Genomic DNA, 27,981 nt, shown 5'->3' with positions numbered 1-27,981 from the left:
ACCAGGGACACCATGTTATGCTCCTGTGTATTCAGCTTGTTTTCCATTATCCTTAACAAGAGGAGCAAATGGCTGTTTTTTTTTCTTTTCTTTTCACATCTGTTATTCAGGTTGGATTTAACGTGATTGTACAACTTTAGTACCACAAGCTACTGTACACTACTTAGGTGTTGTGTCTGTCCATCCCCCTAAAATGCTGTTGTGAATCCCACTGAGAGGAGAGACTGGCAAGTGCAGCTGGACTTAACGCTAAACAGCTAGAACAAAAGACGTGTAGTAAATGCAGCTCTGACATGGGTGGGCATTTTGTTCTGTTTACTGTCCATACACAATACGGAGTAGAACAATTGGATCTCTGAAAGGGCTACAGATACATTCAGTGCTATGTTACATACACATGGGATGTTTTGCATGGCTTCTGTGACGGCATTGATCATTCGTGGCTTCTTTTAAAAATTCCCTTGCACTGGTTTAATTCTTGAAAATAATGACCATAAACACATACAGTACTATTTTTAGTATTGGATATTGTTTCAGGCTGATTATTTTTTATATAGTTACAGCAAGATGGGCTATTTATCAACCGTCTAGTATTCACTGCTTGGAATATGTCACCAGTATAATCCAGAGGTTCCCAAACGCGGTCCTCCAGGCACCTCAACAGTCCAGGTTTTAAGGATATTCCTACTTGCGCACTGATGGTATTATCAATCTGAATAAGGTACAAATTAGTTCACCTGTGCCAAAGCCTAGATATTATTAACATCTGGGCTGTATGGGGTGCATTTGGGAAGTTACCTTCAACTATTTGTTTCTATTGAACGAATGTATTTGAATACACATTTACTGTACTGTATATCAAAGTACCAAAAGTCTAGTGTCTAGAAAATGTTCCTGCACTTGTATGGCGGCTAGCTGAGCAAACAGTGACAGGAGAGACAGCCATTAGAGCAACTGTGTAAACATTTTGCATATTTGCTCTCCGTCACAGAATTACCTTTCTAGTGTAAAGTGAATTAACCTTGTGATACTTACATCACAGCACCAATATCGGGCTGTTATTCCTAAGTGCATACAGTACTTCATAAAATCTATTACAGGACATACTTTAAATATATTGCAGAGTGTGCAGGGCATATATATCACATTTTTGTTAGGTTACTTCACTAGTATGTTATTAAGACAAACCATTTCAGTGGTTAACATATGGAATCCTTCAAAACGTATTATTCTGGCAAATGTAATTAAAGCATGTTATTATTCTGTTACTTACTAAACAACAATAACATCGCATTGTAGTTGCCCAAAAGCTCTTTGATTCAGTACCACATTACAGTGGCCTACAGTATGCTTGAAACCTAAATGTATTGGAATAGAAATGAGGGGTGAAATGTAATAGGATGAGAGATCAGAAAGTGATAGATTTGGTAAGATATCTCCAGTTTTTTAAAAAGCGGCAATCATTTACACTGCAAAACCAGTTGATTTTGCAGTGTAAATGATTGCTGCTTTAAAAAAAATGGAGATTTCTTACCAAATCTCTCACTTTCTGAAACTCTCATCCTATTAAATTTCACCCGAGATATGGTTGATTAATCCTATTTTGTCATAAAAATATATATATATTTTTTTTAACTCAGACCTTGATCTGGGGGGGGGGGGGGGGGGGTGTGAGTAAAAAGATGCTGTGATTTCAATAGAAATGGTCATGTCCCTGATCTGTTCCCCACTTGAATAGCTGCAGGGTTCTCAAATGTTACAGAAAGTAAATGATTTCCCACCTACAATATATATTTTTGGAATTATGGGAGGAACCCCCAGTACTCTTCTCCCGGTACGCAAGCATTGGGAGAATATACAAACTCCACAGTTCAGCCCCATACACACTAGGCAATGTTGTGCTTTCTAATAGATATTGTTTATAATATCGCCTAGTGTGTGTGCTCAATGTCATTAATGATGTGTGCTCCTACGCTGGCGGGGAACAGGTAATGTGTATGGGGCTTTAGGGCCATGGTGGGAAACTGACCCTTGACCTCAGTGCTCTGATGCAGTAATTGTAACCATTAATCCCTGCTTGTCCCAATTAATTTATGTTACATTAATCCTGCTTTAGAGTAAACATTTCTATGGTATTGCACCTACAACTGGAAAGTAAATTTAACTCTAAACTGCGTTTATTTTCTGCAACTCCAAACCAGCGAACCAAGAACTCGTAGGCTTAATTTACTAAGCACATTCCTGGATTTGTTCTGGCTGTGAAGGTTTTTTTGTCTCTCCTTCGTCAGCGTTTTTTTTTTTTTGCAAATGCCTTTTTTAGGCCTCAGCGCTTTTGCTTTCATTACATAAGACAACCCCTGTGATGCTTATTTTCAAATACTGGATACTTTTTCAATTATTTGATTTTTTATCACTGTTATGCTTAGATTTTTGTTATTTTCAGTTGTTTGATTTTTTGATTATATACTTTAGTTTAATTTTAAAAGTCGTGTAAAAGTGACTTTTATTAAGTACACTACAAAGAAAAGTAGCAAACATTTTTTTCTCTCAACAGGCCCTTCAGGTGTGTTTTACAATTGTATGTAATTGTATTTGTGTAGCATAAAGATACATCTCAGTGCAGGATACCCCTTTCACATGGCAAATGCCAGGTTGTACCTGTGATTTGGACACAGGCCCATCCTGGAAGTGACCCGCCATTCGCTATGTGCAGCTCCCCATAGTGACCCGACAGGAGCTGGGCAGAGTGGAGATACAGCATCGATGGGAAGGGGACGAGGCAGCGCTTGCTGACGCTGTTTCCAAGCCCTGCCTCCTCCATAGTGTGAACAAGATCCGGTTTACCAGTACAGCAACCCAGATCCGACCTGGAATTAACTGTTCTTTTAAGCCGGGTCATAATGCCAGGTTTGCTGAACCCGGGAAATTTTAAAAGGCCCTTTGACACTGCACAGAGATCCGGATGGACGCAGGTTATTGTTGCGAAGTTAAAGGGGCATTTGTGAGCTTTTTATTTTTTTATTTTTACTAACAGATGTTAACATATGTTACAAATATTGCACCTACCTAAACCTGAGTACTAGTTTTGTAGATTGAGCTGTCAATCAGGACCGTAACTAGGAGGGAGCTAGGGGATCATGTGCCCTGGGCACTGGTTAAAGGAGGACAGGGAGTTGCTCACTAACCCCTGCCCACTGGTGCTGAACACCGCCGCCGGGGTACATGTTGCTGCCGGGTGTCTTCCTGTGATGCCATCGTTGCCTGTCTGGCGTGGAGTGGGGAAGACACGGTGGACTGGGAGTCTGAGGGCAGAGGCGGCTGCCGCGCAGGGCAGTTTCTATAGGCGGACGACACCGTTGCTGTGCGGTTTTTCCACTGAATGTTACTAGTATCCCCGCCAGGCCACCAGCTCCCTGTGACCCACCACCTTCTCCTTCGCTCAGTGGGGTAGATGTATTAAGCCTTAACGAAAGATAAATGCAATGGTGATAAGGAGAGATAAACGTCCGGCCAATCAGTTCCTTACTGACTTTTTTCAAACACAGCCTGTAACATGGCAGTTAGCAGGTGATTGGCTGGACATTTATCTCTCCTTTATCACTCTTGCATTTATCTCTTGTTAAGGCCTAATACATCTGCCCCATTGTGTGATGCGGCCGCTAGCAGCCACACATTTTGCTTTCAGTGGATGCTGCAAGATACAGCAGCCATTCACCACAGTATGTCAGAGCTACACTGCAACCCCAGATCACCTGCTGTGACTCAGGACTACAGAGGACTGATGAACCCGGGCATCAGAAATCCTAGTTTCGGCCCTGGGTCAATTCAGTTAGAATTGAGTTTGCAAAAGTGAAGTAACAGAAAAATTGCAGCTTTCCCATAGTGCATGCATCCGAGAAAGGCAAGATTCAGTTATAAATGGCAATTTTGCAGGCAGAACGTTAATGTCACAAAAAAAAAAAAAATCTTAGAAAAAGTGGAAAGTTACTCTTAATCCTAAAAAAAAGTCTCAACTAAGATAGCAGGTCATTAAACTGTGCAAATTGGTTAATTTATTGATTATTTTTCGACATTTAATAAAAAAAAAAAGAGTATTTTTTAGCAAATTAAACTATTTAAAGTATTTTAGAGGACATTAAATGGGATTTCTCAGTATTTTTATACACGTTTGCAACATGTCGAGAAACCAATTGTAACTCCCACCTGCAAGTATAAAACCCCATTTCCCATTAGTACAATATTGCACTATACATGTCCCAAATAATTTTGTTTTCCTTCTTTTTCACCTGCCCACTGGTGTGCACAAACGGCCTAATTCTAAATTTATTTCACATCTTTTTCACATCTGTAATGGACAAAACGATGTGCACTGTAGGTGGAACTGATGTAACATGTGCAGAGAGTTAGATTTTGATGAGGTGTGTTCAAACTGAAATCTAAATTGCAGTTTAAAAATAAAGTAGCCAGTATTTACGCAGCACAGAAAGTAATTAAGTAGACTAAAGGTCCATACACACTGGGCGACTATGCCCAGCGTGTATGGACAGCGATGATCATCGCTGGGGGGGGAAGCTGCTCAGTGTACACATAAGCTCAGTTACTTCTGATTCTTTGTATGTGCTGAATTATTAATTGTGTGATGCACATTGTGTATTGAAGGTATAAAGGTGCATGCATATGGCCACTATAAGGTTACTCTTCAAGCTGTTGTTTTTTTCCGCTCAACTTACACATGTAAACAATTCCTTTTAACCCTTTGAGTGAAAATTTGTCTAAATAGGTGTGAAAATTGCTAAACAAACATTTTTAGTCATCATAATGAAGTGGAATGTAGGATATATAATCTTTTTTTCCCCACAACTTTTTATTTGAATTTATTTAACAAATGTGACTAAACTTTTGACTGTCGGGATCCAGACTGTCGGGAATCTGTCCGACACCCGCCATCATAACCCCTTGGCCACCACCAAACAGCTACAGCTTGTCAATCAGCCTGCATCTTTGGGGAACTGTAATGCTGGCCACACATCAGACCAACTTTCCTCCAACCATCCAACTAGTTGCTTGGATGGAATAAAAATATGGTACTGTATGGGAGCAAATGTAATATTTACTTCAGAAATTTGCTCCCAAAATCCGGAAAAGGACAAAAACTGTTTCTCAGATACGGCACTGTAGTTGAACCTGTTTGATTTAAACAATTTGACTGAATGTTTTTGTCCCTTTTCCTGGGTTTGTGAGCACATTTCTGATTTGTCCTTTGCTCCCATACAGTACCATATTTTTATTCCATCCAAGCAACTAGTTGGATGGTTGGAGGAAAGTTGGTCTGATGTGTGGCCAGCATAAGAGACCAACCAATGGGTTTGCATACTACTCTGAATTGGGCACCATAGAGACTTACAGGTAGAAAGATCAATTTAGTTATTCTAATGGGATCATTTCCTTCTTACTGAATTGTAGTATGTTTCTTCAGAATGCAAAGTTACTCTATGTAGGTTATGGATCCTTTGAGAGGACTCCTAATATCTGTACTATGTTATAGTACTGGGTGCATTCTCCTATAAAGTACATTTCTATTAATATTATTTACAGCAGTTTATACTTTAATATCTCTTGTATAACCTATTCACATTGAATAACATTGCCCTTTAAAACTTTGCAATAATTTGTATACAGGGCCATAACTAGACGGATCCGATACGATTTCCCGGCGGTCGGGATCCTGGCGGTCGGAATCCCGACACTGGAATCCCGACCGCCGAAATCCCGACAAGGGGGGGACATGGATCGCCCCCCCTTGCGGGCTCGCTGCGCTCGCCACGCAGCGGGCCCGGTGCCTCGCTACGCTCGGCACGCTATTTTATTCTCCCTCTATGGGTGTCGTGGACACCCACGGAGGGAGAAAGTTTCGGGATTCCAGTGTCGGGATTCCGACCGCCGGGATCCCGACCGCCGGCAAATCAACTGCATCCCAACTAGAGGTGTCTCGCACAGAGCAAAGTGCTGTTGGGCTGACACTGTCTCTGCCCCATGGTCCTTGCTCTTGGCTAGATGGGTACCTGAAAGGGTCCTTGGGACGATACAGGAAGTGCCGCACTTACCGGTGTCAGAATGTCACATGCTTAGTAGGCAGTAACAAAACACAGGACACTGCAGAGCCCGATTACGCCATTATGTGTGTACGATTATTAGTCTTAATTCTGGCGCCCTGCTTCTTCCAAAAACGATGTAGTTTCTATTCCCTGCCTGGGGTGCCGCTCTCTGCTGTGGTGTTTCTAGTACAGTGTGGTCTGTATGGGATGCAGTTGGCAGGTAGACAATAAAAAGATTGACAAGCAATAGGTCGTCGTGGTCGAGAGGTTGACACCTGCAATAGGTGGACATGAAAAAAGTTGACATAAGTTTTTCACATTTTTTTCCAAAACAGGTGGTTTTTCACACTTTGCTATCCATGTTAGAATTAGATTATAATAGTGTGCCCAAAGCATGGCATGAGAAGGGGTACACTTTTATACGGTGTGCATGACAATGTATGTCCACCGTTTCCATGTCAAACTATTGCTTAGTTGACCTTTTGACCCCGCTGACCTAAGGTTGACCTTTTCCATGTGTTGACCTGTGGCCCAATAGTATTCGACCTATTGTTTGTCGACTTACTTGACCTTTTGATCCATACTCGTCTTTCTTTCAGCACTAATCTGCAGACCAGCACCAAAGCAGAGAGTGACACCCCAGGCAGGGAAGAGAAACTGCACAGCTTTTGAAAGTTGCAGGTTCTAGAATGAACACTAATTATTTTGAACACTTGTGAAAATTGTATACATGTCTCAAGTTTTGTGAGCATTGCAACTGAGAATATAGATAAACTTTGTGTAACTTAGTAAATAGTATTTTGTCTATTTACTTCTACTTACACCGTGAGATTCAGCTAGCAGCAAGATGCTTTACACTTTTGATTTACTAAAATCTAAAGTACTTTCCTAATAGGCCCCATACACTACAATGATTTGTCTGACCCTGAAGTTGGCTGCAATTTCCATGGAACTCCCCCTGGACCCGGGAGTGATTCCATACAATTTTGTACTTTTGTCCTATTTTTGCATAAATATATCACATACGATTTTATCTTATGGTATACAATTGTACCATAGATATATCTGATAGGCTGGATAAGGAGGCTAGGGGGGCATTGCTAATAAAGTGCTTGCACAAAACGCTCCATTTTCCATGCAATTCCAATAGACCAATACTGCAGCACTAGCGATTTAGGGGATCCCAACAGACACTCACGGGACCGCCCATTGGATAAATTGGAAACTATATATTTACCAAATTATATATCTGCCCGAAAAGTTGGAATCGCATGAAATTGTGAAAAATCGGTGCAAGCCAGTGGTGGTAAGTCCTACTACATGCTCTTTGAAGAACAAATAATTAAATTGATGTCACCAATACAGCCATTAAATTATGTATGAGGCAACCCACATTTAATATTAATTTAGTATTAATTTAATTTACCATTAATGTAGCAGCATTTTTTAGCCTTCTAGAAGGGTGGAACATCCACCACAAAACATGTTTTATATAAAAACTTTGTAAAATTGTCATGTCTATTTTAAAGCAACATTAAAAGTTTAAAACATGGATATAGGGATTCAGTATTAAATCCCAGCGGTCGGGATCCCGGCGTTCAAAATCCTGACGCCGGAATCCCGACAAGGGGGGGACGTGGATCGCTGCCGGGATCCTGACCACCGGGATTTACACTGCATCCCATATATAGCTATATTTTTTTAATTCTAAAAATCTGGGGCCTACTTAATACATACTGTAGAGTTTGTGGAAGTAAAAGTTAATTGTAAATGTAAAAAAAAACATGTACTAATTATTGTTCTTTACAATTCTATGTAATGTAAGTAAAAGGTTTCTTTGAATAAAAAAGCAGTAACAATTACGCTTTTGTAACATTGTATAGAACACTGTCTGTCTGTTTATATTGACTTAATGCATTTGCTCAGGGTGGCAGAAATAGCTTGGCATGCTGCTAACTTTGGAAATTCCACCAATGTTCCTACTATGTTATCCAAACACCAGCTTAATTCATTGATGCCTTGTGTGTTTTATAACTGTGCTTGTAGGACCAAGGGGCCGCATTCGCTTACAAAAGAGCATTGTGAGAAAAACACTACATGATCAACAATGAGCTTTTAATGACTATAAAAATGTTTTGTACGATTATGAATGCAGCTGCCTAGACTTGTCCCAGAAGTGCAGGTGTTCCTTTCTGCTCCGTTTATCGCACATATTTGTTAAAATAGGGATGTGCTCACAAAGGTTGTGTTAGAACAAGAACCCAGTGTCAGCTGATCACTCATATTGTATGACATTACATGAATCTGACTTCTACTCTCCGCACAAATACTGACATTAGCCCTTAGCACTCATTACAGTGTGTGCTCATTTACAGTGCATATTGTTCTGAGGCATTTCATTGTTTTTAATGATATTTATGCTATCTGGCGTTGTGTTCGTGGCTTCCAATTGGCTACCCACCTCACCATGCATTGTAAAATACCCAGACAGGCCCGGCATAGGCCTACGCTCTCAATTTTCCTCTATTTGGTACTGAATGCTATTGTTAATAAAAGAGAGGAAATACCTGACTTATAGGATATGAGCACACAAGGAGAACAGAAGCCTATACGGAAGCTCAAACCATTGATCTCTGTGGAGTGACGTAGGTCATGGAATTCTACTTTTTAACCATGAACAACCTAAAACTAAAAATGGCTTTCTGATCTGCCTTACCATTCAGTATAAGGGTGTATCAGTTCACATGTAGAGTTTGTGTGTCCTCATGATGTATCAAATCGGGGATACATTGGAAAGAGGTATCCTACCAGCCAATCTGCATGTCTGCCATTTAAAAAAAATAACTGGAGGTTTATCGCTCTCCAAGCTTTAATAGATAGTCCACATTTAAGGAAACAGCACTACTAATGCATTCCTGTGTGTACATACTATGTGCATACTATTGGAGACACTGCATGGCTCCTCAAACTGCGGCCCTCCAGATGTTGTGAAACTACAAATCCCATCATGCCTTTGCACAGTTTTAACACTCCCTTATAGCAAAACTGTGGCAAGGCATGCTGGGATTTGTAGTTTCACAACATCTGGAGGGCCGCAGTTTGAGGACCCATGATTTACTGTAATATAATGGAAAAAGATGATTTCAAAAAATAAAAAAATTCATTTGCAAAAAACATTTTCAAATTGTAGAGCATGCTTTTGCTCAAATACATCATGTTAGTTTAGCCCAGTGGTTCCCAAACTTGATGCTCAAGCAAAACTAACAGACCAAGTTTTAATATATACATGTAATAGAGACTTATTGGTCAGCACTGAGGGATAATTAAAATTAACTGAGGTATTAAGAAAGGCACTTCACGTGAAAGTATTCTGATGGGTTTGAACATGGATTGACATGGCAAATGCTGAATGAGTACATTTTTTGGACAGGAATATGCATTGAATTTGGTAGATGAGTATGTACTTATTGTCCCTCTTGAAGTACCTCTATCTCCAAGTGAGGCATTTGTTTGGTAATGTGCTAAACTACACTGGATTACAAAAAAAAAACAAGTACAATTTTTATTGGAGATGCTATTTAAATAATCTGGAAGGAATGATAATGGTGTACATTTTTGGATCACTGATTTTGGAATACACAAATTCTCATTTGAATATTTCCTACTACCACCAAGATCTGCACCCGCTTTTCAGATACACCTGCTTTTCAGATACACCCGCTTTTCAGATACACATATTTAACTGAAATTTAAATCACCTTTTGAGTTGGAATACTATTATTTATTTACAGTTTCTTATATAGCGCAGCATATTCCGTTGCGCTTTACAAAAGACAGTGATACAACAAACAGGGTAATTACAGACAGTCAAAAGGTAGGAGGGCCCTGCTCGCAAGCTTACAATCTATAGGGAAATAGGCATTGATACATAAGGATAGATACTGTATTCTTTATTGCATTGATTCCACCAGAATGCAAGGTTCCTGGTGTGCTGTAAGATACGGTGACCCAGCAGTTTGGCCAGGGGTCAGGAGGATGGAAAATGTGAACAAGAAAGAATGGATATGTGTGGACTGTACCGTGGGGATGTGATTAGATAGGACCGGTATATGAAGGTTAAGTGACTGGTTCTGGAATTTGATAAGCTTGCCTGAAGAGGTGAGATTTCAGGGAGTGCTTATAGGTTTGGAGACTGGAGGAGAGTCTTATTGTGCTTGGGAGGGCATTCCTCAGAGTGGGTACAGCCCGAAGAAAGTCCTGCAATCGGGAATGGGAGCGAGTAATGAGTGTGGATGAGAGACGCAGATCTTGGGAGGAGCGTAGAGGTCGGGTTGGAAGATATTTTGAGATAAGAACTACTCCTTTATTCACTAATACATTATTAGCACTGATGCTCTAAAATTTTAGGTACTGGTTTGAAATGTGACCTTTTTGATGGCCACAGGCATGCTCATAATAATAATAACACTGATTAAGCCATATTTAAATCTGTGGTTTGAAAACTGTCTCATGTTTCCTGTTGGTATTTGCGGTTTGCTTATCATGTTTGAGGTTTCCTATAGCTCTTTACCCTTAGGATTTGTCTGTTGGGATAAGTTGGTTTGCCCAGCAAGTAAATGTGCTATATGCAGCATTCATGGTAGCCTCATTTACTCTTTTTTGTTCTCCGCCCCATAGGGTCCTGGGAGAGATGGTGCACATTGAGATGCCACAGCTGGTAATTCCAAGCTGTTGCAAATGGTACTATACCATGCTTGCACCAAACTGAACCTAACTCTTTCAATAATTTAATTTGTATACATTAAACTTCATTCCATTTTTTTTAACTGTGTTAGAAAAGCTGCTCAATTAAATATAAACCTTTCCAATATGATTGGACAAGAAGAAATATAGAAAATACCAAAAATCCAATAATTAGACTTGCCAATGCTGCTGTTTATATATAATATATACACACTCCTTAATTAAACTTCCTTTATGCCCCTTTCCCACTGCAGGTCTTAAAGGGTAAATTGACGTTTTTTTCCCCCTTTCTAAATGTTTAAGGCTGCAGTGGGAAAGAGCCAGAGTTGATTTACCGGTTAAAGTTAACCGGTATTTCAACCAGTTTCCAAAGCAGAGTACTAAACGTTTCAGAGCCGTTTTTTATGTAGTGAGAATGGGTCTGAAACGGTATTTAAGATCCCACACTAGTCTTCCCCCTCCCCTGGTACCTGTCCTGCCCCCCCCCCCCCCCTCCCCTGGTACCTTGCAGCGGGGCAGCATGGTATGCAGGGTAGGCAGCGGGCATTCCAGGGCTCCTAGTCGGCAGGTCCCAGACTGATGCATGAAAGCATCATGCAGGAGGAGGCTGCAGCTGGTGCACAGACAGCGGGGGCACTGGGGATCCGAGCAGCGCGGTCCGTGCTCAGGAGGAGGAAGCGAAGGAAGGTCCATTAGGAGATTGTCATTTCATCGGCGGGGGTCCCTGCTGCGAATGGGAAATAGCTGAGCCGTTCATTAAATATGTGCATATTTAATTAGTGGCACATTAGATATGCCCATATGTAATTTTTTTGGCCTGCTATTTCCCATTCACGGCAGGGACCCCCGCCGATGAAATTACAATCTCCTAATGGACCTTCCTCCACTACCTCCTCCTGAGCACGGACCTGCCCGGATCCCCAGTGCCCCCGCTGTCTGTGCACCAGCTGCAACCTCCTCCTGAATCATGCTCCTGCATTAGTGGGGGACCTGCCGACTAGGGGAGGGGGCAGGGGGAAGCGAGGGTACCAGCTGGCAGGAACGAGGAGGAGGGGGGCAGGACAGTTACCAGGGGACAGGAGGGGATTAAACGGTTTCACTGTGATGTGAATGGTACTTAAACGGTATTTAAAACGGTAATCTACTGCAATGTGAAAGCTAATACCGTTTTAAATACCGTTTAAAATTACCAGTTCTTTAAACGGCTTGGCAGTGGGAAAGCAGCATAAGTACTTACTGTGTAAGTATAAGCTGTGTGTTACTGTTTTAGAAAAGTGGCTGTTCAGTCTGGTCGGTAAGGTCAGTCTGGAGAATAAGTTATGTCCCCATGGTAGACTGTGAAAATGAACACTTGTAAATATCATACTTTCCATATAAAGAAAATAAACGTTTTCAGACCTACTCCCAGACTAAACACTTTTTTTACCATAGCATTTCCTCTCATAAAATGCTTCATTTTGTTTTTTATTAAATCCTTTCCCAAAAAAACTAAATAAGTACATTCCTATAATTCACAATGCAGCACATGTTAAAGTTATATTATTGGCAAACCAGACTACAATTTTCTCACACTTATGCCTTTTATTTACAACACAACTTGTTTCCAGACCAAGTTATTGCTTCATGTTAGAAATTAAACTTCAAAGAATGTTTGACATTATTTCTATCTAGTTACACAGGGTTAGGCTGCAGGAAGGGGACGGTTAGGGTTAGGCTGCAGGAGGGGACGGTTAGGGTTAGGCTGCAGGAGGGGACGGTTCGGGTTAGGCTGCAGGAGGGGACGGTGAGGGTTAGGCTGCAGGAGGGGACGGTGAGGGTTAGGCTGCAGGAAGGGGACGGTGAGGGTTAGGCTGCAGGAAGGGGACGGTGAGGGTTAGGCTGCAGGAAGGGGACGGTGAGGGTTAGGCTGCAGATAGGGGACGGTGAGGGTTAGGCTGCAGGAAGGGGACGGTTAGGGTTAGGCTGCAGGAGGGGACGGTTAGGGTTAGGCTGCAGGAGGGGACGGTTAGGGTTAGGCTGCAGGAGGGGACGGTTAGGGTTAGGCTGCAGGAGGGGACAGTAAGGGTTAGGCTGTAGGAGGGGACAGTGAGGGTTAGGCTGCAGGAGTGGACGGTGAGGGTTAGGCTGCAGGAGGGGACGGTGAGGGTTAGGCTGCAGGAAGGGGACGGTTAGGCTGCAGGAGGGGACGGATAGGGTTAGGCTGCAGGAGGGGTGGGTAAGGGATAGGGGTAAAATACTTTGAAGCCATTGGCATTGTCAGCATCTGCATTCCGATGTCAGGATCTCAATGCTGTATCTCATACTTCTTGTAATAAGAGAAATGCCCATAAAGTAATCAGATCAGGTCTTTATGGGACTTCTATGTAAATGGAATTGGAATAAGAATACTTCTGGCCTGGGTATAATAAAATCCTCTGTGTATCTGAATGAGGTCATCCAATGATTCCATGCTGTACACATTTTACTTGCTCGGAGACTATGATAGCTCTCCAGAATGCCCAAAGGAGTGTGTATGTTTTTTGGAGGCTACCTTCCAGTAGCATGCATCTGTCCACTTGCTGATGCTATGAAGATGTGACCGTGCCATCCCACACCCTTTCCATGCACGCTTGACCATGCCACAATCCCTGCATCACCAACCTGGCTTCTCCCTGGCAGCTAGAAAGTTGCCAACCATGGTGCACATTGTTGTGTGAAAATTGAAGTGTTTTTGCTAATGAACACCACATGTGTGGCCAACAAATACCATGGTCAATTTTTTAGGCTACCTCACCCGTTCCTTTCATGGGTTGGATAAATAATCCGCAAATGTGATGATTTTGTGGGGTGTTTTGTAACTTGTGCTTTATATTGTATTCACCCACTGTAGTGTGCTCATGGTGCCTCCTCTGTAATTTCCTGCAATTGTAAAGTGCCTTAAGTCCTTTTGGAGAAAGGTACTACAGTATATAAATAAACATTATTATTTATTATTTACTTTTATTCACTTAATGGTTTAACCCACACAATTATAATTACATAGTTTACCTTCTACATGGAGTAACTATGGCTGGAATTCATCAAAGTAATCCTCAGTAGAACAATAAATAAGTATAGTTATTTTTCAACAATATATTTCTGTATGCACTATTTTTCCTTATAAACTTTCATTATACAATATCACTGTTTTTTTTTTTTTAAAGCTGCCATGTCTTCAGCACTGGTTTTAAAGGAGCAATTATATTAAATACAAAACACACCTGGCTTTGTAGTTCCTATTTTTTTTTTTTTAATTGAGTAATTTTTTTATTGTTATTATTCATTTCATACAGTATATCAGTACAACATAAACAAGAATAAACATATAAACACTTACTATACATAACATCTAAGGCTTGAATACCCATTTCTTTAAATATTTAGATATCCTGATGCAGGTAATCCCTCAGTAACCAGCATTTATTACCCATACAACCAATAGGAAATGAATTGTATCTGGAGAGCTTTTATATATATAATGACCATTTTCCATCGACTAGATTACATAGCTTTCCCTTAGTTTATTCTCATTATCGTTTTCTATGGGAATTTGATTGTACATTTCAGGGGGGGGGGGGGCAGTGCAATGTGATTTGGGTGTGTGCTTTCTACGCTATGTTTGAGGAGTGTGAGCTCTTTTTGGGGCCGGTGAGTTCCTCTATTAGTGCTATATCTATAACCGTGGGGTCCTTGTGAAAAAAAAAAAAAGGAAAATTATATATATTTGGTATACGTATATACATGCCTATACTTACATCTAAATTACTATTGGTGTGCTATAAGTGCTCGTGCTTGTGAATCTGTTTCCAATTCCTAGAGGATCATGTGTATGGTTGCTCTTGGGCCCAGTAAGTGTAATTTGTGTATTTGTGTATTAACCTATGCGTATTTACCCCCCCTTCCCTCCCGTTTCCCCTCCCGTTTCCCTCCCCTTCCCTTTTACCCCTCCCCTTTCCTACCCCTATTCCTTTGATGGCGTCTGAGGGATCCCTGCATTCAGGAGAACAGACATGAAAAAAAAACCTTCTTATAACAGCCCTGCAAACCTTAGACTAAAAAGAAAGAAAAAAAAAAAAAAAAAAAAGGGAAAAAAGTAAAGAATAAAAAATACATATATAAAAAAGGAAAAAGAGAGAAAAAAGAAGAAGAAAAAAAAAATATTTATATATAATAATAATATATTATATTGTGCCATCCACTAACAGCATTCAGCTGTTATAACTCTATTATTCCCTTTTTATTTGTTTTCCACCTACCCAGATATGTACTTAGGGAGATATACAGTCAACAATATATTTCTGTATGCACTATTTTTCCTTATAAACTTTCATTATACAATATCACTGTTTTTTTTTTTTTAAAGCTGCCATGTCTTCAGCACTGGTTTTAAAGGAGCAATTATATTAAATACAAAACACACCTGGCTTTGTAGTTCCTATTTAGCATTTTTTCTTTAATGATCAAAAAACCTGCAGAGACCAAGTATGGCAGGATTGCCTCCCTCCTTGTCCCTTACTACCGCTGACAACTGATGAGGAATGAGTTTTGCTCTATTAGGCATGTTTCCACATGCTTTCACAAAGTCTTAACAGAAAGGGCTTGGAAGAAATGACACAAAACCCTATCATTTAAAATGGGGTGTGTCTTGCACTACGTTACTGAGAAAAATCATATACAGTATAAACTTATTTTTTCATCGTATGGTTGAGAATTACCAACCTTTTTGCTTTAGGATCGTGACAACCTATAGATGAGGTATGTAAGAAACTGACTGCATACCTCACAGTTTGTCAGCTTTTAAAACGTATTATTATTATCATCAAAATATAAATTTATATTGCGAGAACTTCATCTTATTTTCTTATTTTGTAAATCTTGTTTCCTAGAAAATCATGTCCTGCACCCTGACTGTTTGTCAGATGCTGAGCCGAAAAAAAGTTACTCCTAAACTGAACCATGGCTTCCCTATGCCATTGGCAAGTGTCAGAAACTAGCTGCAGTAGAGCTCTACATCCCTACAGTATCTGTTACAGCTGTGTAGCTCTATACTTAATTATCCCGCCTGTATTTGTAATATATTTTTGTGCTCTTAAGCGTTACATGTGGATAATGTAACTTTGTGTAAATATCACCCGTTATATTTTTTTTCACTTCACTTTCAGGAACACGAGGAGAAAGTTACTTACAAAAGTATTTTAGTAAATCAACCTTTCATATGTGCCCCAAAGGATAATTGCTATCCGAATGGTCCTTTTACAGTTAGAGAAACGTGATTCCTCAAGTACAGTTAATGGGATAGAAAGTATATGTTCAGCTGGTCTTATAAATCAGATGTCTAGGACCATTTCCCTACTCTAAGTTGAGCGAAACCTGAACACACAGCTGCAAATGCCAACATGGCTCTGTTCTTTAAATCAAAATCATTTACTGTAAAATCAGTCCCTAAATGTCAGTTTAGATATATATGGAAAACGTATTATTATTATTACAGGCTGTCCTAGCAGAACATAGCTTAATTGTGAAAATATGCAATGTTTCCTCTTTAGTGCAGCATATGTAAAAAACATAATTTTCTGTTGTGCTTTATGTTGGGTCATCATTTACAGAACTTTTTTGCCCTTTAATACGAGAAGATGAACTTTGAACTCCTGCAGAGGTTTCTGGTTCGTTGGGGGAGGTGCTTAGTGTCATTTACTTTGATGCTTACTCAAATAGTACTGCTAATTTTATGATGTAAATAGCAGTAAGTGACAAATATCTAATCTTTACCAAGAGGATGAGTTGGCCTTAGTTTTCATAGCACTTACAACCTAGACAATTTTGCATTTCAGGAATGTTTTTGCCACACTTATTCTAAAGAGGCCTACACATGGGGAGATTTTGCTGATCGATGCTAAATTGCTCAGCAAGATCTCCCAGCACACAGCGCTGCCTAGCGCTGTGTGCTGAGCGATCTTTCCGGGCCACTGTTCTCCGGTGAGAACAGTGGTCTAACTAGATTCATCCAGCATGGTGGATCTTAATTGCCAGGCAATAGCGCCACTATTGCTGTGACCCCTACATGCTATGACCCCTACACACTGAGCAATGTAGGGGCATTTTCTAAGCAATCTAGTCAAATTAAGTTAGATCGCTTAGAAAATGCACTGAAATCGCCCCGTGTGTAGGAACCATTAGTTGTATTTTTTCAGACTTAGGGGCAATGCTGCGATTATTACCAGTCTGCATCAAGATGGATTTTTTAATTCTTTAAATATTTCCCTTCTATGTAGATGAACTGCAATAGCGACAACTGCTGCTTTTTGCCATTACATCCATGCAACATTAGAGGAGTATTTCATATTATTGCAAGGAAGGTCATTAGTGTGTTTTCAGTAAGAAATAGGAAAAGATAAAGCATTTCCAGCCAAGCAAAGTCAAGTGAATATTATCTAGGGTGGCAAATATGTAACTGCAGGAAAATGATCCAACAGAACTTTGCAAGTAGCGGATGAAATCTGATTGACTTTCTAACGCACTGATGTCAATGTCTTTAATATTTAGGACACCTTGTGAATCCTAATCATCATTCTTGAGTTGTACCTTTATTATTTAATTAATCCCCTAGGGCAGTTGATACTTGAAATTTATATAAATGTGTACATGATGTAAAAGATACAAAATATAAGCATAAAACCCCTATTGTAGATAAAAACACAATGTAAGTGACACCTCAACTATTGTGTTCTTTATTTTTTTACTTTAATATAGGTAGGTACGTAGGTTGGCGGCACTGCGGTCTTCTCAATAATTAGACTCACACTGTCGTCTTTAAGTTAAACTTTTCAGCGCCATGGCGCTTTTATCAAGAATGGCATATTTTATTTTTATATAAATGTTCAATAAATGCACAAATGGGCAATGTCATTGGCAATATTGACTTATTTGTCAATTATCAGATCTTGTATGACCCCAAAAAAGGGCATATTGTGCCCTGTTCATCCAAAACAGCAAGGTTTTTTTTTTTTTACTTTCTCTGTCTTGTTTAATACAATGAACAGTGAAAATAGGTCCAACCGATTGTTTTACTGATCAAAGGGACAGTAGTTTCTATTTATAGATTTACTACAGACATTTTTGTGGTACAATTTGGTACATTTTCCTGCTTTTAAAACAATTGTTTGGGAAAGTCACACAGCCATCTTACTGAGCAAACTTGGGGGATGGGGATGGTAATTATGGTGTTACTGCTATTTTTAGTACTGTGTGTGTGTGTGTATGTATGTGTGTGTGTGTATATGTATATGTATGTATATGTATATATATATATATATATATATATATATATATATATATATATATATATATATATATATATATATATATATATATATATATATATATAAACAGTAGAGTTAGATTGAGGGACCTGGGGGGACCCCCAAAGAAACAGGTGGCACTCGATCAGCTGGATGGGTAGAATCCAAATTTTATGTGCAAAGTTTTCAAAAGAATACAAGCATGTCTGCCAACGTTTCAAAGCCGGTGCGGCTTTATCATCAGGGCTTGTGTAGCATGAAAAGTGCGTGTAGTGCACTTTTCATGCTACACAAGCCCTGATGATAAAGCCGCACCGGCTTTGAAACGTTGGCAGACATGCTTGTATTCTTTTGAAAACTTTGCACATAAAATTTGGATTCTACCCATCCAGCTGATCGAGTGCCGCCTGTTTCTTTGGGGGTCCCCCCAGGTCCCTCAATCTAACTCTACTGTTTGTATACCCATCCGAGGAAGGCACCGTGGCATATACCTCAGTGAAGAGAGTGCCAGTCAACCCTATAGATTATATATATATATATATATATATATATATATATATATATATATATATATATATATATATATATATATATATATATATATATATATATATATATATATATATGTTACATAAATTGCCAATTTTCTTTACCACTCATTGGGGTGTCCATAGACCATATACTAGAATTATTTTGATATACAACTCTTTAATGTGGCTTGTTTGTAAAGGGAATACAAAGTATTTTATAGTCTTTGTGACCATTTATCCATTTATTGACTTTTTTTTCATTTAGGACTCGATGACGCCTTGCAGCAGTATGTACAATGTGTGGAAAGGGAGAAAATTAATGGTGAACAGCTACTGCAGATATCACACCAGGATCTGGAGGAGCTTGGAGTGACACGCATTGGCCATCAGGAACTGGTTCTTGAAGCTGTAGATCTTCTCTGTGCCTTGGTTAGTGATTGATTTTAGATTTTACTAAATGAACACTTACCTCACTGAATTGTATTTCATGTCCTGGTGGCAATTCTTAAGGTGGCCATATGCTATTACAATGTATTGCAGCAGTCAGTGTATGACCATCCGATACTTCGTGAGCTGCCCGTGACCTTCCGGCTTCAACATGTGATGTATCGCATGTGACCCCTGTTCCCCACTGCCGACTTTGGTCCGATGCACACGGACCGCGCATCAGACCTGAGGGGACATCGAAGGCATCCGATCTATCGGGAATAAAAGAAATCTGCCCAAATCACTGTAGTGTATGGGTGCCTTTTTACAGTTGAAATACTGAGTTTAAAAAATAAAATAAAGTAATTTTCTTAAACAATCAGCGTCATATAAACCAGCACTACAAAGATACTGAAAAGTTTTTAAATGGCTGAAAACTGTAGTACTTTTCTCATATCTTAGGGTTAAATATACTAAGATGAGAGTTCTATTGAAGATGGAATGTTGCCCATAGCAACCAATCAGATTCTATAGTTTATCTTCTATAAGGTGCTACATAAATAAGAAGTAGAATCTGAGTGGTTGCATTGGGCAATATCCCATCTTCAATAGAACTCCCATCTCCCAATTTAGCCCTTAAGGCAGGCTTTCCCAACCACGGTCCTCAAGGCACACCAACAGTGCAGGTTTTAGTAATATCCAGGCTTGAGCACAGGTGACTTAATTAGTACCTGAGTGTTTCTGATTAAACCATCTCTGCTGAAGCCTGGATATCACTAAAACCTGCACTGTTGGTGTGCCTTGAGGACCGTTATTGGGAAAGCCTGCCTTAAGGGGTGTACACACTGATCGATTTTTTGCTAGTGAGCGACTTTAACTATTCGATTTGACTAGATGCACCAGCGATTTTGACTATACTAGACTCAACATACTTGCTTGGTATTCATTGCAGATCGCTTAGTGAATTTCTCCCTCAGCAGTGAATAGCAGCGATTTTGACTAGACAGCAATCGATCTAGTAAAAATATTCTTGCCTGGCAACTCTTTTTTTACTAAGCGATATTATTGGGAGATTTGTCTAACCTTGACAGAGATCTTTACTAACCTTCTAAGCAATTTTGACTATGTAGTCAAAATCGCTTAGAATGATCGCTCCGTGTGTACACCCCTTTAGTGTTAACTAATACATTCCTGTAGATCAAATGTTCCATTGATTTAAAATGTATTTACTTTAGAAGTATAGTATAGAAGTACCATAATAAAACATTAGCAAGTAGACAAAGAGGGCATTGCATGCAAACCTACAATCCTATAGCCAAGCATAGTAGACAACATTTGGGTGTATATCTGTGGCACACCCAAAATAAGAGTTTCCTTTGTAAAGCATTGTAATGTTAATTCACTGTTCTTTGCATGCCTATATCACATATTTAATGATAAAAAACTGTTTTTAATTGCTTATTTTCAAGAATACACAAAGAAAGAGAATGCAAACAGCCAAAAATAACACTCACTTTTTGAGGCACACAAGTGTGTGAAAATAGGGTAAAAGAAACTTTTCAAACAGTCTTTAATATTTTAAAATTTGTAGTTTACAAATCGTGTTAAATATGTATATACCATGAGTCCTGATTCTGCACTGTGCATGCGAGTTTCCAGAAAACGGGTGGGGGGGGGGGGACCAGTAAGAGTCTTGTCTCCACCTCCGACCAGATTGTCCAGCCTCAAAAGCATGCAGGAGGTGGCCATTAAGCTTAAGGACCCTACACACTGAGCAACTTTCAGGCATTTTCTGAGCAATTTTACAAAATCCCTCAGAAAATGCCTGAAACCGCATGTAAATCGCTGTGCGTGTAGCCCATACACAGCGATTTACATGCTCGCCCCCGCCCTTCTGAATCTGCCCAACGGCCCAGTCGTATAGTTCAGTGCAATTGCTCAGATGCTCTTGCACCCATCTCCTGCATGTGTGGCGCGGGGTTGAGCAGGGCCTTCTGAGAGGGCCATGCGGCACCCCCCCGACCCACCTCCCCCACCCGCGGCACATCCGGCCCCCCTGCAAGCAGCAGTAATCAGCATTTGTTACAATATTTGCACTTAACTTTGCATCTCTTCATAAAAGCCAAAGCCAAGCTAAAGGGGGTTTACATTTCTACCTTGCCCAAGTTCTTAAAACTTGCAGCTACGGCTCTGGGAGCAGGCACGGTTAATGAAATAGTTGAAGAGCAGCATGCGTTGCTATCTACATTATATTTTGGTTCTTCTTTCCCTGATGAAGCTATATGTCACTGTAAAACTTGCTTTATCTGCAGAATTGTTATCACTTGGGCCAGTGATATATAAACTTTTATTCATAGAATGCAACTGCAAGTCTACAGATGCCAGAACTATGGTTTACATTGACCTATAGATTATCATTGCAATGTTATTGAAGACTTTTTTTTTTCATCGTGGTTCAATGAAATACAATGAACTACCAAAAATATTTACAATTCTTGATATTGGCATATAAATATTAAGGTGGCTTCATATATTCATACAATTATGTTTTAAAAGATGAAAATGAGTCACCATGTCCTCGTGGTGTTCATGATGGAAGCCAGGGTAATGGAGTCAGACATGTATACACAGTTACCTCCCTGCGAGTGATAGGAAAGAATGTCTTACAATTCCAGTCTCATGACTAGTCTGCATTCCCTTCATCATGTCACACTATTTTTTTTTTATGTCTGTCCATTTTTCTTAAAATGGAAGCAACATTTCCTCCGAGGACTGTGAAACAGCATTTCTGTTTATAGCACAGACTAATCTTTGCTCTTAAAACCTTTCTGTTATGGAAATTGGTCACTGTACATCATACAGTGTAACGTAGAAAAGAGAGGCTATTGTCTAATAATTATACTGTTGTAATTATCACATTTAGGGGGCAGTTTAGCATGGCAGAATGTGCCCCCAAAATACCTGGCTGCGTATATCTGGCATATGTGGTGTCTGCAACATCAGGAGTGTTCTTATTTCCCTCTGTGAGGAAAAACTGTCATTGTTGCTGGCTGTGATGTTCTGTTTGGAACATGCAACGTTAATTGCATTTTAACATCCCGCACCCCTCAGAAAATTTAGTATATCAGAAATAACTGCACTATTGTATTGCACTATATAATTGTATATCTAATATAAAAAATGTAAGTCTGGGTTTGCACCTACAGTAATTTTCCTGGTGTATTATTCAGTTTTTTTTCCTTATAGCTAGTACACAGATCATGTGAGCCAAGTCCTATACTATGCACATTGGAACTGCAGTGCCCCAAACACAGAATTGTATGCAGTGTCAATATTTATGGAGTTGAAGTGATTTTCAGTTAACTGTACATGCATCTAAGGGTTATATTCAATTGCCCACAAAAAAAAATGAGTGTTAAGAAAACAAACTTTTACTCCAATGGTCACTATCAGTCAATTCAATTGGGTGAAAACAATAGGATTCGGGATCCCGGTACCATGTGTTTTTTTTTTTTTTTTTTTTTATGGATATGATCTCGGAAATGGGTAATTTATCAAGATTTATTTTCTCTCCTGCCCCAGGCATCATAAATGACTGTTGGTTTTTGGGGGATCAATTAGTAAATTACTGCAGCTAATTGAAAAACTGCCATAATCCCACATCTTTGTAGATGAAGCGTTCACAAAGCACAAGACCGTACGATTTTCCGACAGGCAACAAACATTCTTAATTAATTGGAGTGGATGGGAAAACGTGATGCTTTCTTGTCCATCCCTGAGAAGAAAACTATGATTTCTTTAAGTTTGCAGTAAGCTGTAAATGAATTGGGTCCCTACTGAGATGACCAGTATTTCAGGGAGCATAATATTACAGATGTACAGGATGTGAAATCCTCTCATGTACTAGAATAGAGACCTCCTACTTGTCTATTGTATGTTCATTGTCTTTCGTGTTTTACCAGAAAATGAAAAAAAAAAAAACTGGTTTAATGCCAGATCCTTGGGCTGTATTGTGTCTCGTACAATTTCCTATTCATTTCCTTGGCTAAGCAACATTTCTGACCTCGGATCCATTTAGTAACCGTCAGTATTTGTTTGCCACTTATACATTTTGTACTCTGTGTCACTGCAAGGCTCTGGTTGAAAATTGTTACCGTTTACATTTTCTATGATGTGGTTTAAAGAACAAAAAGTCTGAAAATAAACATTGTGCCTAATTCAGTATGAATCGCTAATCCGATAAGTCACAGTAGACTGCAAGGAGAAAGCCGCCACCCAGGTAGAAAGAAACAAATGCCCCCTGCAAAATTTAGAATCCATTGCGTATCGATCAATAACCTATATTCGCTCGCAAATCCATTTGCAATTCCCGAAACATGGAATAGACTTTTCCATCTGTGTAAATGTCAGTAGGTCTGAGGCATCCTCTAATCTGCGAGTGAGACAGGCTGGAAATGGTCAGTGCTGACATCACAAATATGTCTGGCGAAACCTGCGTTTTTTTTCAAACACACCCAGAAAACGTCAGGTTTCTGCTCCCAAACGCCAGCTTCCTGTCAAACTGCGGCTCCATTGTGTTTCCGATCTGTTTACCAGCATTTTCAGTTGCTAATTCCTCTCTCGCATGCACAATGCACACTCAGTTGTTCGAAAATAGCTCAATTTGTGAATTTCCGAATTAGCGATACATACTGAATTAGGCCTATTGTTAGAAATCTAAGGATTGATGGTATCATTTGTAACTTGATAATTGTTAAGCAAATAAGTACACCTCTTTCAACATGTTGCATGCTGTATAAAGTTATTGAGTTCTAAATCTGTACTTCCCAACATTTCAAGGGTTAAGGTAAGGGACAGGGATCATGATCATTCCTACCCAACAACATAATGCCCCTTAGAATTGCCACACTACCTTCCCATTGTAATGGGTTGTTTCATCATGCTGCAAGTGCTCCCACTGCCACTTCAGTCCCGGCACTGCTTACTCCCTCCAGCTTCATCTGGTAAATGTCCCTCCCAAAATGGTCGCTGCCTCCTCCAGCATTCTTCAGAATTGTCTCTTCTGAGGTGGCAGTTATTTAGATTGGGATAGTTTCAACAGTATTCTATGTGCACGGCAAGGCCTGATTAAAGGTTCCAGGTGCCCTATGCTAATACACATGGATCTCCCCTTGTAATGCTGCAAAACACATGGGTATTAGCTAGGGTGACCAACTCATCCCTTTAATCCGGGACACCTATTAATTACACAGGTTCTGTGGCTGGCTTTCACCTGGTTTTAAACTGCCACACCTCAAGACTCCATTTCACCTGGTTTTAAACTGCCACAGAACCTGTGTAATTAATGTGTCCCGGATTAAAGGGATGAGTCGGTCACCCTAGTATTAGCATTTAGGGACTCACCATTCATACTGCCCATGTGCATGTATTTATTTATTGTTTCTTATATAGCACAGCATATTTCTTTGCGCTTTACAAAAGGAGACAGTGATACAACAAACAGGGTATTTACAGACAGTCAAAAGGTAGGAGGGCCCTGCTCGCAAGCTTACAATCTATGTAACAAAGGCTATACAACTGGCATGTAGTATCTAATGCTTGTGGCGTGTGAAGATTTTAGCTTTATGCTGCCCAGCTGTCGCTGCAGCACAATGTACATAAAGTAATGGTTCCATCAGTATGCTACATTGGCATAGCGTCTGGCAGCCACCTTAAGAACTTAAACCCCCCACAGTGCATTGGGATGGGTTATGGCTAACAAGCTAATAATTAGGCCTTACTTTTTTTTTCCTCAGCTGTTCACTCCCCCCCCCCCCCCCCCCCCCCACCAGTCCTGGCACCCTAGGCTTCAGCCTATTGGTTAAGCAAGACCTGTGCATAGCTAGATCACACACATGGAAAATTGTCTGGAAATTAAACGGTGGCCATGGCCGCAGGCCCCCCATATGATTGTGTGTCTTAGGGAGGAGGGAGGACCTGGCAAGGCAGCTGAGAGGAAGTTGGTGGCACCACATACCTTTAATCACAAAGGATGTCATTCTCATTGTGTTTGGGCACCAGCCATTCCCATTATGGTGGAGTCCTGAGTTGGAGGGCCCCTTATACATTTTGGTATGGTGCTCACACAGTTCTGGTTACGCCCCTGCAAGGATAGATCTGGTGCAAATGCATGCATATAGTGAAGACTACTACTTTTACAAAAAGAGAGGAGAAGCAGTCACTCTGAATGCACATTGATATGCACATTTATTTCAGAGCACAAAATGCCACCTCAGTTGCTGCCACTTCACATGTAACGCTTAAACTGACCTCAGTTTTTAGCATAATATGAATGGGGAGATGTACTAAGCCTTGGAGAGTGATAGGGTAAAAGTACCAGTACGGGCTGTGTTTATCAAATGATTGCTAAGAGCTGATTGATAGTTTATCTTTCTCTACTTTATCACTTTCCAAGGTTTAAGCCCCCATCCACTATGCAGACATATTGAAAGCTACAAATCTCTTCAGCCCCTGATAGTTTCAGATCAGATGCAGCACCAAGGATCTACATCTGATCTGAGGGAGCTCAGATTTGGCCTTTTTTCTTTATATCGGTCTGTCATATCCTTCTAAATCTGACGAAAACAGGCCAAATCTGACTAGTGCAAAAGGAGATAAACATTGTCATTACATAATCATTATTACTTTTATGTTGCTTGTATAGCCGACAAAATCACCCTTGGTGACCAGTGTGTTATTTGTAAATAACATGAGTCATTCAGGGAGCGCTTTTCTCAAGAGACTTAAACTAATCAGTGTAAGCCCATGGGACCATACAGCAACAGATTAAAGTAGGGCGTTCTATACACACTATTGAGCACCATGCAAACCAAATAAAGTATAACAAAACCATTCCACATATGACCAAAATGGAATACCCTTGTAGGCCTAACTGCAAGTAATATATGTACAGGTGCAAAACATGTCATCTAAAAGTCTTGTTATGGACTATTTGACTGCTGTACATGATGGCCCAGTATCTCCCACTTTTGTAAATATAAAAAAAAAAACAAGTTTGAGGCCAAACCATTCCTCAAGATCTACTTTCCGTTCATGTTTTTTAGGCCACTTGTGGATCGGGACATTGTGTCAGTTAGGAGTGAATGCAGCAAATGTTTGAAAATGTGACCGTTATTAATGACTACACCTGTGAGAATATTCCGTTTAATATGAAACTACATTAAGCATAGCAAAAATATTTTGAGGTGACTGACTGGCCTCCCAATAGTCAAGATTTCCGATGGTCTGTAGTCCAACATCAAAATCCCGACAGCCGGTACCCTGCCAGGGCGGTGAGCGCAACAAAGCCCCTTGTAGGCTTGGTGGTGTGCTGCACTCGCAATAGGTTCTATTCTCCAGATATTGGGATCATGGACCCCCAAGAGGGAGAATAACCCACGTCAGTTGGGAATCCGACTGTCAGTAATTAAACAGTCCAACGTTGGTCTACTAACCGTCAGAATCCTGACTCTCCGGTGTCCATCCGGCACCCCAAAATATTTTGCTATGCTATGTTCCATATTAAACTGAATGTTCTCATTTCCAGCTTATACCATTTATTGGAAGCCCGTTGTTTCTTATAGCACAATGTATTGTGCACCATATCAGCAAAAACAACACAAGTCAAATGATGTCCTTAAGGCAGGGGTTCCCAAACTTTTTGAATCACGGCACCCCAAAGCACCAGAAATTTTTTCCCGGCACCCCTAGGCTAAAGCGTTTTCATTGAGAAGTCAGAAACAAATATTAAGTTAAATAAATTGTGTTTATAACTCATCCTTCGTGTCAGTTATGTGGTAATGGACAGGGTTCACTACTGTCTGTCCCCAATCTGACTGTTATATTGGACATAAATAACTTGAATTGGTCCTGGACCACCAACCCAAGGCACCCCTGCAAGTCCCCCAAGGCACACCAGGGTGCCACGGCACACAGTTTGGGAACCACTGCCTTAAGGACAATGTCTTTCAGATGTGGTTGAAGATCTCATCCTTTCATCTGGAGGACTTCATAGGTAATTACACTGCATGAGATTGTACACGCTGTTTTAAACTGTCCTTGAAAACATAAAGATTTTTGAAGTCATGTTTATTAACATGTCTGGAAGACTGTCAAAGTGTTTGCTCCCTGATATTATTCTTACATGGATGAAATGATCGTGGGAACATCAGAATTCATAACATTGTCAATGGACACCATGCTTCCTTCATATAAACAAGTATCCTATATATGGTGTAATACATCCTCTAACATAGACTAAATTGTTAGGCGCATATAAAAAGTAACTAAGGAGTTTTATACATTTGTTTTATTAACATCTTCGTGGGCCAAGGAAGCGCCCACATTATTTCAATGTTTTGCTTTACTGCTATTCTGATCGCTGTCTTTGACAACTTTAGTTGACTACAGATACCAGGCACAACTGAGTAGAAATAATTATCAATTATTGCAACTTGACTGCTGTTTATTGGTGGCCAGACTATTTTCATAGATACCATAAATTTCTTTAGCAATTTACAGAACTCGAGATAGAAGTATAATTAATGTTGCTGAGGCGACCTTCTAAACACGGGCAGAGATAACAAGTAATTTGAATAACATTTAAACTACACTAAATTTCATTATCATCACTACATTTAATACAAGAAAAGTTTGGCAAGTACATCATCTTCCACAATGTGATCTTTCATAGGCCCAGACTAAATTTCTCACCAGTCTGTCTTTTTTTTCTTTTAAATCCCTGTTGAGACTTAATTATGGTTTATCCTTATTACCTAACATTAGATACAGATTCTGTTTGACTCCAGCTTAGCAGGTTTGCGTTTGCATTCG

General features: G+C 39.9%; 1 protein-coding gene across 1 annotated transcript in view; it reads left to right on the top strand.

Moving 5' to 3' along the window:
* Positions 1-27,981, top strand: part of CNKSR3 (CNKSR family member 3) — a 94,989-nt gene that overhangs the window by 17,317 nt on the left and 49,691 nt on the right. The window contains exon 2 of the mRNA XM_083176301.1: positions 18,950-19,113. Coding sequence (XP_083032427.1) covers positions 18,950-19,113 — 164 coding nt within the window. The remainder of the gene's footprint in view (positions 1-18,949; positions 19,114-27,981) is intronic.

This window comes from Crinia signifera, chromosome 3 (assembly GCF_055691185.1).
Source record: "Crinia signifera chromosome 3, ASM5569118v1, whole genome shotgun sequence".
Taxonomy (NCBI): Eukaryota; Metazoa; Chordata; class Amphibia; order Anura; family Myobatrachidae; genus Crinia; species Crinia signifera.
Note: the sequence above shows the minus strand (reverse complement) of the source record. Positions and strands in the feature narration are given on the sequence as shown.